Here is a 15233-nt window from a genome sequence, read left to right on the forward strand (position 1 = left end):
CTGCCACAATTACATTTTACTAATTCCTAAGAGTGGTTTACATTTCATAAAATTTTACATTTTGCTAAATTTACAGTATTTTGGGTTTGTGCCCAGGACATGATGTTAATTCAGAAACAGTCAAAACGCCCAAGTCCATACTTATTGATCCCCGAAAAAAATGGTAAATGTCAATGTATTTTTTTTAACAGTCCCCCTCATGTAAATACCATCTACAGTATATACATACACTATATGTGCCAGTTCACTGTCCATTATGTGTACACTGCCCCCTAGTAATATTATTCTGACACTGCAGATTCACTACTCAACATTATATACATTATACCCTCACCATTATATACATTATAAGTATAGTACATTCGCTCAAGCTTAATCTGTAAGGCTAAAACATTGCAGTTGCACCTTTTGACAGATGTAGTTTATTTCACTCACCATCTGACACTGATAATAACTACAGTACATCAGAGGAAAAATTTTGTACAGAATACTCAAAAGTTCCGACCAGAAAATGAAAAAGAACCAGTTGAGGCTTAATAAAAAGGTAAAACACAAATTAGACAGAGACTATCTGTCAAATATCATTGTACCATTCCAGTGCAGTTAGGTCTACAGTACGGTTGCATTGAGAGCTGTGACGTGTCATAGTTGCATTGGAAAGATTCGTACAAAAGGAGTCGAACTTTGGTCAACAAACATCGGAAAAGAGCTGACATCAATATTAACAAATAATTTAAAAGCATATCGGTTCAGTCCAGTCAACATGACGTTCACAAACACATGTGCTTCTTAAACGCACTGCTCATACACTCTTAAAAATAAAGGTGCTTCACGATGCCATAGAAGAACCTTTTTGTCTAAATGGTTCCATAAAGAACCTTTAACATCTGAAGAACCTTTCTGTTTCACAAAAGGTTCTTTGGGGCGAAAAAAGGTTCTTCAGATTATAAAAAGGTAAGAAAGAGATGGTTCTTTAAAGAACCTTTGACTGAATAGTTCTTTGTGGAACCAAAAATGGTTCTTCTCTTGTTGATGGTGCCACATCAACAACCACTTATTGACCTACAACATCCCCCTTTACGGTCAGCAACAGCTAAACAGGACACTTCAACACTGTACATGAGGAAATATACAGCAGTTACAACAGGAAGCTCTCCTCTGAATCGCTGCCAGAGTTTCAGGAAAGAAGTGTCACATTGGTAAAGGAAATTCTTGTAGGAAGCCAAAACCTTCACAGTGACCTTCTGTTCTCATCAGTGAATGCCGTCCTCTAAAGATCCTTTCACTTGCCAGATCTTCACTGTCCGGTCACTGTGAAAAAACAACAAGAGAACTCAAATGAACAATTTATACAGTTTCACTGCACACTATAAAGCAGTGTTAGCAACCGTTTTCTATATTTTCTGAAGAGTAGGTGAGTGACTGACCGATAGCTGCAACAATGCTAGGCTGTTGTGATTCCTAAGTGGTTGCTACAATGATGCTACACAATTGCTAGGGTGTTCTGGTGGTTTTTAGCACATTTTTTAAAATTTCACATTTCTGGTTGCCACAATCAAATTGATTATGTTGCCATACCAAAAGTTTGGTCATCGGGTTATGTTGCAGTTACGTATTATAGTTAGCTGGGTTGTAATATGGCTTTGTGAGAATTATAGGTGATTACCAGGGTGTTGCTATGCAGTGGCTAGGGTTTCAGGTTGGGTTGTTACCAAGGTATTGCTAAAGTTGTGTAGAGTGGTTGTTAGCGTGGTTTACTAAGGTATTGCTATGCAGTTGCTAAAATGTTCTGACAGTTTCACATTGTTATTTATTTGGCTGGATTGTTAACATGGTGTTGCTATGCGTTTTCTAAGGTGTTTTGAGTGCATATTAGCATGCTATTATGATATTATTAGGGTGCTCTAGGTGGTTGTTGTTAGCGTGTTGTAAGTAGTTAACGTTGCTAGTTAGTTGCTTGTGATTTGTAGATAATTTCTTTTGTTTGTTTTATTATCTGAAAAGTTTTTAAAGTCAGTTTGTTCGTAATTTGAGGTGTCATTCATGTTGTAGCACATAACAAAATAAGTTATTGTTTAATACTACATACAGCATCTAAGGCCCTGTCCACAGGAACGCGATTATTTTTAAAACCGCAGCTTTTTCTACGCGGTTTGGCCGTTCGTCCACATGCAAATGCAGCACCAGGTTACTGAAACGGAACATTTTTGAAAACGCCTGCCAGGGTGAAGATTTTCAAAAACCCTGGTTGCAGTGTTATCGTGTAGACAGCGAAACCAGAGTTTTTGGCTTGTGACGTCAGAGTCAGGCCTGTGCTGTTATCTCCGCCTACTGGAAACTTTTTCAGGCTTCTGATTGGCCAACGTGGCTTTACGGTTGAGATTATATTGCCACCTGTTGGTTTGGCATGCTCTTGACAGTGTTTCATAGCATGCATTTGCGTCTTCATGTGGACGGAGATTTCTTTTAAAACGGAAGAAGGAAAAACTCAGTTTATAAAAATACTGTCTTTGTTGATGTCTGAATGGCTGTCACTCACTCTGAGGCAGTAAAGAGCTGATTGTTGTTTGTGCAGATGTCATTGACAGAGCTGTCATGACCCCTTATTTCTCCCAGAGCTCTAAGCGTGTCTGTGTGCCAGAATTTGAGCAATCCGCCCTTGCAGCCACTCATAACAGCGCTGGAGCCAGGGACCACCGCCAGAGAGCTCAGCAGATCTGAATGAGCCCGTTCTACCTGCTGCAATATGAAGAAAACATGCAAACAAATCAAGTACAGCAGGATAACTGAGGGTGTGAGGCTTTTCCTATATTCAGTCTTTATGTGTGATAGTTAAGAGTAATTTCTGGAACAAAAGTCAACTCTGTTCCAAATACTAGTGAGCTGTTTACGGTCTGCAAATGAAAATATCTGAAATCCAAGGAACCTCTGTTTCAAACAACTGCTACTAAGATGAATGGAAAGGCTAACAAATAGCTTTCTCCAAGTATTAAAGACTTCCTTGATTCGAATAGAGTTTGGCATTAGCATATTTGCTAAGCTAACTACTTAATGAAACACCAACCCTGTTGAAAAAAACCAGCATATGCTGGTTAGGTATGTTTTGACGCTGGGATGCTGGTTTAAGCTGGTCCTTTGCTGGTTTGTGCTGGTCCTTTGCTAGTTTTAGCTGGTTTAAGCGGGTCCTTTGCTGGTTTAAGCTGGTCCTTTTGCTGATTTGTGCTGGTCCTTTGCCAGCACATGACCAGCATAAACCAGCAAAAGGACCAGCAAAGGACCAGCATAAACCAGCAAAGGGCCAGCATAAACCAGCAAAGGACCAGCACAAACCAGCAAAGGACCAGCTTAAACCAGCATCCCAGCGTCAAAACATACCTAACCAGCATATGCTGGTTTTTTCAACAGGGAAAAAATTGGACTAATGACAATTGATTCCAAATGTATGCAGCATGTTATGCTAGGCTAACATCTTAATCTTCTCATAAGAGCAATTCACAGTTAATCATTTCCAACAGAGTTTTGTGTTAGCATGTGGATAATCTGACACCTCAAGACTCCATAACCTTAACCATAAAAATGCACATCACACAAATATTCTGTAAAATAGCCAAATTTTAATGAGAATAACCATTACCATTTTCTAAGAGTACGTTTCCAGTATGAAATGAAACAGAGGTATATTTATAACAATATTTGGTAACACTTTACTTGAAGGGGTGTGCATAAGACTGACATGACACCTTCATTATCATGACATGACACATGTCATGAATATGAAGGCGGTTGTATGCATGTTTATGACAACTGTCATTAAGTGTCATTCGCTCAGTTATGTCATTTTTAATGCAAATATGACATTATTTGACCTTACCCTAACCTAACCCTACCCCTACCCTTACCCCTAACCATAGCCCATAACAAATACATCTCAAACAATGTCATCTTTGCATAAAAAATTACATAACTGAGCGAATGACACTTAATGACAGTTGTCATAAACATGCATAAAAAACCTTCATATTCATGACATGTGTCATGTCTTGATTATGTAGGTGTCATGTCATGATTATGAAGGTGTCATGTCAGTCTTATGCACACCCCTTCAAGTAAAGTGTAACCCAATATTTTATCTTGATTCCATCATCTTGAATGATGTACAAGGACTGATTATCTTCAAAGAGATCTTAAAAGCAGGCACCGTAGTTCTGCTGCATACAAGTAGCTTTGGAAATGATGCCTAAAAAAATGCTGCTTAGGTAGGCACCTCACTAGGATTTGGATTTTGGATTTTTTTATCGCAATCCTGCCTTTCCTTGCAAAGTTACTTACCTCTTGTAGCTGTTTGCAGATGAAGTCCCATTTTTTAATGCAGGAGTCTCTGGCAGCAGTAAAAAGTTTTTCGCCGTGAATGGCCAGAGCCTCCAGCCCATCCTGATGGGATGGGTCGAAATGATGTGTGGCGCTGATACTGCCCTGAGTGCCTTCCACCACATCAAACATCTGCAACACAAGAAAATAAAAGCCTTAGAGATGCATCACAAGTCCCAAAAAGCATGTCTATCAGAGTCCGAAAGCATGTTCCTGGATAGCCATTTTGTTTCTTGTTGCACTTGAGGCCATATTAATAGTTTAAATTACTGTTTGTGTTCAAGCATCCATAAGAGCTTCAACAGCTTGTGTAATTGTGCATGAGCTATAACCAAAAGGTGAAAATTATCATATGGAAATCAGCATGTGCACCCATAGGGACTCTTACATTAGTTCACAGAGAGCGTGTTATAATGTCCAAACATACCTTCACGGTGTGATCTTTTGAGCCTGTTATGACCACATCTTGACCCTTCCCTGCCAGATCTACCATAAGACACGTTACCAGCCCCAGATTTCCCGTCAGTTTCCCAGTAGATACAAATCTGTAGACAACACAAACTAACTTTTACAAACACAAACTTTTAAAATTGGTACAGATTTTAAAAGGCAACTTAAAAATGGTTACAGAGAAAAAGCTAGGCACTGGGCAACTGGTAGAGGACACACTACCAAACACAACAAACTAGTCATGCATGTCAATTAGTAGGGCTGGGTTTTGACACAAATTTCACAATTCGATTTGTTTCTCATTCACAAGCTTGCGATTCGATTAGATTACCGATTCAATTCAATATCGATTATTTTGGATATATATCAGGTACAGTACATGCCAAATTTTCTCAAGGAAAAGAATCTCTCAACTAATGCTGTAAAATATACATGAGAGTCAGTTGGTACTACATTACTATAATACTGATGGTTAAAATTGACTGATTTGGTAAAATTACACTAATAATAAAGTTAAAATTACATAATAATATTTCTTCACATAATAATAATAATACTTCAATTCGTTTTTTTAAATATAAACATAATGGTGGCTTTCATAAAAACTTGATTTATTCAAATATAAATTAAACATTGAAGAACAGTAAAATGTATAATGAATATATTATATGGTGCATATATTTAGCAAAATGCCCCTTTCTACAGTTTATTTTTCTATCTGACTAATGAATTTATGGTCACCAAATATGTTTGTTTCTGATATAAATGTGACGATACGTGACATTGTTTACAAACCGTTATATTGGTGTCTTTGCGCGGCTGAAACACTGATTGAGCAATTACATGAGACAGGATACGAATTGTAAAGTTGTAGTCTTTCTTTTAAGTTACCTTCGGTTGTTTAGTCATGTTTATTTTGTGCTGAAACCGGTATTAATGTGGAGTAGATGATCAGTTCACGTGCGCCTCGCGCTACCGCTTTTATTGAACTGAGGCGCACCGAGCTATAGCGATCTGTCACTCCACATTAAACAGTGCCAAAATGGCATTTATTGTTTGAATACTGTAATACAATGGACAGAATTGAAATCTGAGACTTTGTTTCATATTAAAAGTACCAAAGCACAATGTTTATTGCGATATATTGGATCGAAAGTGCCCTTCAACGTTCCGTCCATTAACTGAAAACAGGCTAGACTAATCGATTCTTGGGATTTAAGAATCGATATCATTCCGTAAAAATGATAATCGATTAATATCGAGATATCGATATTTTTTACCCAGCCCTATCAATTAGCATGTCATAGTAACAAGAAAATAGGCTTCTGAGCACAGGTCAAGAGCTGTAGTTCCAACCACACAAACTGCGAACCACATTGGTGGTTTCGGGAAACACTGTCTCAAATGTTGGTAACGACAGAACTTGTGACCATAGTTGGCTAACAAAGCTTTTGGGAAACACACCCCAGGTTAGTTAAATGAGTATATTTTCGTTGGATGTCTTGATCCATTTGCTTTTTTAGGTCAACTATTGTTATGGTGGAGTTACAGAACAGAATATAGTCAGTTAAAGCTAGCTGAGCAACATTACATCCAGCTTAATTTGTATATTTGAAGGTAACTATCACCTTGAGTACTATAGAACGCATTTGAGTATTATAGAATGTATTTCTTCAAAGTTCCTATTTAGCACTGTAAATAACTTCCAGACACTCATGGTAAAATTGTTCAGTACCTTTTCAAGTCCCACATCCTGACCGTGTTGCCTGATGCAGCATAAAGGAATGTTCCGGAAGGATTGAGGGCGATCTGATTGATCTGATTTTCCCCTGGAGGAATGGCAACAGAACTGCTCCCACACGTATCACCTTGAGACACCTGTCCAGAAGAACTGAAGGAGACAGAGGGCTAAAATGAGCAACCATAGGTAAAATATTTATAAGCATCAGGGAACACTGGCTTTCAATGAATTAAACGGTACCAGAATGACTCACGTGAGGGTGCGGATGCATTTGGCGGAGTCACGGATGTCCCATACTTTGATATAAGCAGTAGAGACCGTGAAGACCAGGCTGGAACAGTATTGGACTGACACTACACTGCTGGGATGATCGCCAAGAGACATGATCTCCTGACCCGTTACTAGGTTCCACACCTTACATGTGCGATCTGAGATAAAAAAGAGGGATGGATGGGGATAGAACACAATGTTTATCATTCTTGTACTGGCAATGCATTATGGGTAACAACCTAAATTCAGAAGCAGAAATTCCCTACATCTATAATTGGTTATATTGTATAAAACTAATGCAGTATGGTTAAATTAAATATAAATTCAGCTAGCACATTGCTAGTTTGCATCGTGCCAACAGCTGAAATGCTCAGCCAGCACACTCGTTTTTACTGTAGAGTTAGTGTACAGAGTTCTATAGAAATTATGTTCACTATGGTTTGAATGTTTTAATAAACCCTCCAACCTAACCCCCTTATCTACTGTTGCTAGAAGCAATGGATTGAATGTATTACCTGCATTTTTAATTAGTTAATAACAATTTGAACTCAAATCAGTCACACCCATGTATTCACTTATCTGTTAATCAACCGTGTAATATATGGTATAATATATAGATTGTCATTATCGCATAATAAACGTCCGGCTGACTGTGCATGAGGTGACATTTAGTAAAGTGTTAATTATATATTTTTGGGAATTTTACTGTAGTAAAGACCTGTTTATAAGGCTGTAACTCTTTACATAAAAGTTCACTGACCCTTTGAGCCGGTGAAGAGCAGATCATCTGTTGAGTCCACACACAGCAGGGGTTTAGTATGACCCTTGGCCACGTGCACACACTGCAGTCTGGCTGCTCGACTGGAGCGGGCCGCCTGAGCTGGGCTTGTCACACCTCTGGACCAAAAAACACATGATACAGATGCATTAAACACTCAATCAAATCAGACTAGTATAATACACTGGCTCCGTTTCAAACCATAGTAAGCTGCCTAGCTAAAGAGCAATTTAAGCCATCATAGGTTGTTCTAAAGGTGTGGTCACAATTACCATTGTTCTGTGAATTTTTGCCAGCAAAATCCATTCATTTCAGAATCCAAGGTATTGGAAATTTCATGTGAGGGCGAAAGATTTTCCCAAGCAGATTTTGCAACAGCTTCAACGGTGGTTGAACACAGTGGTCAACCAAGCCATTTTCTGTTACACATTACCAACTTAAATTCATTGCAAAATCTGTGTGGGGAAATCTTTTGCCCTCACACGAAACCATTGACTGTGTGGATTTCTATAGAAATGACTGGATTCCTTTAAAATTCAAAAATTTTGATGGGGCAAAGTCCAGTCATTACAATAGGAATTGACACAATAGTACACTGTTGCAAATGGACAATGGACCTTTTTTGTAAATTTTGATAAAATTTTGCTAATGTGACCAGACCTTAAAAGGTTGGTTGCAACTTGCAATATGATGCTGCTTTTTAAGATACCTACTTCTAACCAAATTCTACAGCAGAAGTGTTTAAAAGGATGGTTCACCCACAAATGAAAATTCTGTCATCATTTACTCACCCTAATGTCGTTCCAAACCTGTATGAGTTTCTTTCTTCCGCTGAACACAAAATAAGACATTTTGAAGAATGTTGGTAACCAAACAGTTGACGGTAGCCATTGACTTCCATAATATTTATTTTTCCATTCTACGAAAGTCAATGGCTACAGTCAACTGTTTGGTTACCTACATTCTAGAAATACTCTAAATTATTATTTTGTGCTCAACACAAGGGAAAAAAAACATTTACAGGTTTGGAACATCTTGAGGGTGAGTAAATTATCCTATCCCTGTAATCCCTATCCCTTTAATGAACTATCCCTTTAAGACAAAATTGTATGTGGAGGGAAAAGAAATTATTGGAGAAATTGCAAATAATTTCATTACAATAAATAGGCTGTTTGAGTGGTTGCCAGGGTCCTGCTATGCGGGACTGCTAATTCTATAGTTATTTATTATTACAGTACTATTAATGCTTGCCTTAGTAAACTGTGTTCTTGTTCACTGAATGAAAGTATAGATGTTCACTTTAGTAATACAAGACATTTAGAACATCTGTAAACAAATTTAGCAAAGATGTTTGGAAGGAGGATGCTTATGTGTAACAGGCTATTTCTTACGGTTTGTCCAGGGTTTTGGTTCTTTCTGTAGGATTCTGGCTCCTGTCCTGAGCTCTTCTGCGGGTGAGAGGCGAGCGGTCCAGAGACCTCTTTTCTGTAGCCGTGGGAGATCTGGCACTGGAGCTATGCATTAGACAAAAGCCAGTGCCACTTAAAAACATCCCATCAGACGTGACTGTAATGTTTATTAGAATGTGTCGTCAAGCTTATGAGCAGTTTAGAATAAAGGACTTTTTTCAAAAGTTATTGTGAAAATAAATGTTTATATAATACATGGATTTTGCTTGTTTTTAACCAAAATACATATCTGTTCACCAAACACTTACACAGCATTTGACTTGGATGCTAAGCTAGAGCTGAAGGCCACTGAGTCTCTGTCCCCTAAGTAGGGAACGGGTGCCGGTTCTTTATGTCCTTCTGGACTCTCCACTACAGGAAGCAGAGGGGCAGAGAAATCCTCTGGAGGGGCGTCGGGGTCACCAGAGTTTGCGTACAGCAGCTCCATTTGGGTGGTGGTTCTTCTGCGAGCCTAAATGTATTATAAACTCAAATAATGAATTTGTACATCAGGGACTATTTTTGTCACGCTTTTGTCTTATGATCTAGTATTCAGCTTAGTTTATGCTCCCAACCCATTCTCTTTTTCTCCTCAATGAAGATAATTAGGGCTTCTGTTACTGTTATTATTGTTGTATGATAAACTATTATTCTGTGTTTATAATTACCAATTAGCTAAACCATAATTATGTGGATAACATAGTAGGAAGTAAATAAGACAAAACCAGAACCAAACTACTTGTCACAATAGGTTTTAATGACAATGCATTTTATTTTATTTATTATTAAATATATATTTTTAATATATAAACAAATAAATGTGTAGAATTACTACTGTTCTACCTTGTTCCTGGCTTTGGTTTCTCCGCAAAGTTTCATGACATCCGAAGCCAAACAACTGCAAGAGACACAGAAACAGCAAAACTATAAGTACATATATTGTACATATAACTATATATATTGAATGAAATGCACACTGGAGCCAAATAACTGTTTGCTGATGGAAATGTTATATAGTGCTTCCAAAAAGCGCACAACAAACTATTTCAGAAGTAGATTAAATTAGATTTACCAAAAGACTCAACTGAATCAAGTTAGCGTGTTTTATAGATGAAATGACATCAAGACAGATTTACAAATACAGAGTTCTGGCATGAAACTCTAGATAGCGCAGTCCGATAGGTCTAACTCAATTTGACCTAATGACATCATTATCACATGGCATAGCTGATTGGTTCTCTCCTGTATCGGTAGCCATGAGCTCGCTGCTCAACATTCAAATATATGATTAGTGCTTGACGTAGCAGTTGCAGCTTGCTTCAGAAACCCTCCACCTTCCCCAGCTCCACCTGTATAGATCTGCTACGAGGTGATTCATGTATGCTATATGGGGTTTATTTCATGTATGTTATATTTGCAGCAGCAATATTTCTTACATGCTCACAGCAGCATGTTGTGGATGTATTGGCAGTAGCAAGTCTCGGTACTTGCTCTGCCGCAGTAGCAGCAGCGTAGCAGATCTATTCCGCCAAGACCAAATATATTAACATTGTCATGTACATTACCATGCCAATCCCGCCGAGAGTTGTCATGACAGAATTCAATTTAAAGAGTTTTATTGGCCTGACTGTAGTGCTTTACCTTTTTTCTGTGGCCGGACTCTGTGCTGATTCATCGCTGCTGCTTTCATCACTATTTTCTGAGCAAACACACACACACTTCAGCATCAGAAACACTTGTGCGCCCTCATTTTAGCTTTATCAGTATGATATCAGTGACCATTATTATTCAAGCGACATGCATCATAGTGTTGTTATCACAATCCTGAATTCAACAGAACTAGAGGAGAGGAGATATGGTCAGTCTACAGCCAGGTAAAGTCTACAGTATTAGGGTTGCAAACATATTTTTTAAGGATGTATGGTCACTAAGTCAGACAAAGAGAAAGGAAAGTACTAAATGAATATGTAGTTCAGCTGTATGTTTTACCACCTGAAAAGTGACTCTAATTAATGAAAATTATTTATTTATTTCTGTTTTTACTAACTAGATTTAAAACATGACAAAAATGCTTAAAGAAAGAATGACTACTACTGATAAAAAACAAATCTTGTAACAGTAATTAAATAATCTCATATTTAATCGTTTCATTTATATGTACCACTAAACATACTCGAGCATTATAAATGTAAAATGTGCTTGATAAAGTAATATCTCATTTTGACACAAATTAATTACTGACTTTGTTTTGAACTGATTTATTGAAACAGACTGTTCAAAAGAACTGATTTGTGAGAACATATCAGACTTCCCATATCGACCTGCATTTTTGCTAATGTAGTTTAAATCTCTTAAAAGTACTATAAATATTCTTATAAACATGCTATTAAAAATATTAAAAAGGAATAGTCAAGACACTAATACATGTAAAATTGTGTCAATATCCTTGCAGTATTCACAATGTTGGTTAATTTTATATCAGCAAAAAAAAAATAAAAAAAAATAATATAATATATATATATAATATAATATATTTATATAATATAAATATAATATAAATATATATATATATAATAAATTTGATGATGATAATAATAAAAATAATAATAATAATAATAATAATTATTATTATTATTAGTAGTAGTAGTAGTATATAATAATAATAATAATAATAATAATTATTATTATTATTACACCACAGTATAATACTGGAATTAGAGCTTAATCTAAGACTATCACAAAAAAACAACAGCGAGTAGACTCTATATCCACCATGGGTCTTTAAGCTCTAAAGATTTTTAAGTGCTTTTATAGTTGATGCTCCAGTTGAGAGACATGTTCCTCAGAGTAAAGTCCACAGGGGGTTTAAGCAAGACCCATGCAGCTCTACGCTACTGTTACTGTCTGTTAGTCTGAGGGAGAGACACATGCACTGGTGGACAGCTCTAGTGGCCTCTACAGTACTTACCTGATGGCACGCTACCTAGTTCTGTTTGAATTCAGGCAACACAAAGACAAAAGCAAATCAAAATCAAACTTAAGTGATCTCAAAGGAACAAGTCTAGAGAACGAAAACCAAACAGCTAAATGTGAATTGTGCATTTATGTGTGTCAGACCTTGGAGAGCATTCCCGAGCAGAGCATCCAGCTCAGGGTTGAGCTCTGCTTTCTCCTTCAGCATGTGGAAGAGCAGCTGGTTCTGTGTGGCGCTGTTTATCTCTGTCTGTTTCAAATGGCCCTCCATCACTTTGATCTGAGACTCCTTCCGTGCAGTTTGTAAGCCCTGAGTACAGTGTTGGACATTAAAATGTTTGCGGGTGGGAAAAATAATATAAACCCATATTGTTTTACCAATCTTTTAACCAGTCAATAAAAGCCAGGTGGAAAAAGTCCTGGCCTACATTATTGAATATTCTGTTGCACTGAGAAATATGGGTCATATTATGGATGTAAAATGTGTTGCGAATGTCTTTATATTTTATCTAAAATCTTAAATCAGAGATTTGTTGTTCCAATGATAATCAGTATAACAAATGATATCAAAATTAAAAATATGGATATTTTGGCTGATACCAATATTTAACAATCACTAAACTAGTGGTCGACTGATATGATTTTTTAAGAGAAGAGGATGACCCAGTGCAAACATACATGATACAAAGATTGCTGAATGAATTGACAATATTTAAAATTCATCATGAATGTGAAAAAGCTGGATATTATTATATTATATTATATTATATTATATTATGAAACTTAATATATATTCAAAATTCACAAAAAAAGGAAAAACAGAAACATAATGTACTATCAAGGGGTATCCAAGGTTGTATTTTACATTACATTACATTATATTATATTATCCAGGAGAATATAATGTCATTAAAAAAGTTTTTCAGTGTTCTAAAAAAAATAAAGCTAATATGTTAAGTGCAAATACAAATGCAAATCTAAGAATATTTAGCATCTCTAATGTCAAACTGAAAACCTACTGAGCTCCAGTACCTTATTGATCGCCATTAGGAGGAAGTGGTCGAGAAGGACACGGGCCTCTGATAGAGTGCATGAGCTGATCACAGCAGAGACGTCCACTGTATCTCCCTCCTCCTATAGCGGAAAATAAAGGTTTTGAACCATGGAATCAAAGTTATCTGTCCCACAATGCATTTTTTATATGGGGACTGCTGGTAGATTATTATTATTTTACTGTGTGTATTAGGGTGTAATACTGTGTATGACATAATTTCCTGTGTTCCATAAGCACCTTGGCCTCTTCCATCTGCATGATGTTGGCCTGGCAGTCTGCAATGCTGTCGTTGATGTAGTCGATGTTAGCGGTCAGTGACTCCATCTCTTCGGTAAGAGATAGAACAGTCCTATCAGCATCTGTGTCTTCGCTGGCAATTTTGTCCCTCTTCCTCAACACCTTCTCTCTGCGTTTGGTCAACTCCTCACGTTGCTGTACACGCAGAATTTAAAAAATTGTTTGTCAATTAACTCAATCTTGAATTTGCATGAGACCACGAGTTTACATTTTGTCCTGTTTGATGACATTTCTTTAGAAATAATAATAAAAAAAAGTTATAATAAAAGGCTGTTCTTGGTCACCTTAAGCAAGCGGTTCATGTCAGTCTCCATATTGGAGAGGGTAATCCTCTGCATGATGATGTCACTAATGCGCCGCTCCAGCGACTGCCATTTGGCCCGCGCCGTCCTGGTAGAGTACAGCCCTCCTGTTCTCATCTGGTGCTTTCTGAAATACAAATATCATGACCACATCAGTCACTCACAGATACCCAAGAGCCAGCCCTTCTGAAATGAAATGCACATCACCTTGTCCCATTAGGAGCGGTGGCCCCAGTGGTTTGTGGTCGGATCGGAGCCATACGGGGTGAAGACTCCTGCAAAGGCTCCGGTAAACTGATCTTACAGTTAACCTTGCCTGATGCTGGTCGCACCTGGCGCCTCAGGGCAGTTATCTGATTCAAAGCAGGAAAAAAGTCTTAACATTTTTCTATAGGTGTTGCACTGTGAGTGATTAAAGGGATGGTTCACCCAAAATTTAAGATAAATGTCATTATTTACCCTCATGTTGCTCCAAACCCATAAGATTTTTGTTCATCGAAACACAAATGAAACACAAACTGAAACCTGAAAGATTCCACACTTTTTGATTTTTTCCCTTATTTATTGTCTCTATTTATTTTTGTATTTCTTATTCTTAACTTTTTAAAATCATTGTTTAATCTTTCATTTAATCTTGCAATTGTTTATTTTTTTTATAAATAAATAAATACATTTATTTATATATTCACACACACACACGCACACACACATACACGCACACACAGACAGACGCGCACACACACACACACACACACACACACACACACACACACACATACATGCACACAGACAGATGCACACAGACGCACACACACACACACAGACAGACGCGCGCACACACACGCACACACACACACACAGACAGACGCACACACACGCGCATATCCACAGACAGATGCACACACTCGCACACACACACACAATTTTTTGAAGCATCGAAGTCTTAATGGAATGGAATTTCAATGGAGGGACAGAAATCTCTGTTTCAAAGTGGAATGAAAGTCTTACAGATTTGGAACAACACGAGGCTAAGCAACTTATGACAGAACTTTCATTTTGGGGTGATTTATCGCTTTAAGATTTCATGCGAGACACATTTTATTTGATTTTAAGTAAAAAAAAAAAAATGCAATTCAGTTCACTTTAATTATATTGCCATAAACTGTTTAATTACTTTCTTAAAATCAATAAGACTTAAATAATGTACATTAGAGATTGGTTAACCTCTAGTAAAAAAAAAAAGACTAAATAAACAAACATGGTTTGGTTTAGTGATAACGTCTCGGTTACGTATGTAACCCTCGTTCCCTGAAGGAGGGAACGGAGACGTCACGTCGGAGGACCGACAAAATTGGGATCTCGCTTAGAGGGACCAATCTACTTCGAGTGTAAACTAAACGAGCCAATGCAAATTGGCATGCGATTATTGCATCCAGCTGCTGCTGATCACAGCGTGAGTATAAGTAGGCAGCAGGTGCATTGCATATTCAGGTTTTCGCTGAGGAGCCGAGCCGGTGACCCGGCCGCTCAGCGGTGGTACAGGAGCTGTGGC

General features: G+C 37.5%; 1 protein-coding gene across 1 annotated transcript in view; it reads right to left on the reverse strand.

Moving 5' to 3' along the window:
- Window positions 1–982: 982 nt before the first annotated feature.
- Window positions 983–15233, reverse strand: part of LOC107566843 (kinesin-like protein KIF21A) — a 58921-nt gene continuing 44670 nt past the window's right edge. The window contains exons 19-34 of the mRNA XM_016252401.1: window positions 13889–14034; window positions 13664–13808; window positions 13320–13514; window positions 13061–13162; window positions 12173–12338; window positions 10697–10754; window positions 9899–9953; window positions 9325–9527; window positions 8999–9121; window positions 7590–7726; window positions 6813–6987; window positions 6554–6709; window positions 4796–4913; window positions 4330–4500; window positions 2540–2739; window positions 983–1311 (exon numbers count right to left, since the gene is read on the reverse strand). Of these exons, the coding sequence (XP_016107887.1) occupies window positions 1254–1311; window positions 2540–2739; window positions 4330–4500; window positions 4796–4913; window positions 6554–6709; window positions 6813–6987; window positions 7590–7726; window positions 8999–9121; window positions 9325–9527; window positions 9899–9953; window positions 10697–10754; window positions 12173–12338; window positions 13061–13162; window positions 13320–13514; window positions 13664–13808; window positions 13889–14034 (2208 nt within the window). The 3' untranslated portion in view covers window positions 983–1253. The remainder of the gene's footprint in view (window positions 1312–2539; window positions 2740–4329; window positions 4501–4795; window positions 4914–6553; window positions 6710–6812; window positions 6988–7589; window positions 7727–8998; window positions 9122–9324; window positions 9528–9898; window positions 9954–10696; window positions 10755–12172; window positions 12339–13060; window positions 13163–13319; window positions 13515–13663; window positions 13809–13888; window positions 14035–15233) is intronic.

This window comes from Sinocyclocheilus grahami, unplaced genomic scaffold (genome assembly GCF_001515645.1).
Source record: "Sinocyclocheilus grahami isolate Dianchi unplaced genomic scaffold, SAMN03320097.WGS_v1.1 scaffold1104.1, whole genome shotgun sequence".
NCBI lineage: Eukaryota > Metazoa > Chordata > Actinopteri > Cypriniformes > Cyprinidae > Sinocyclocheilus > Sinocyclocheilus grahami.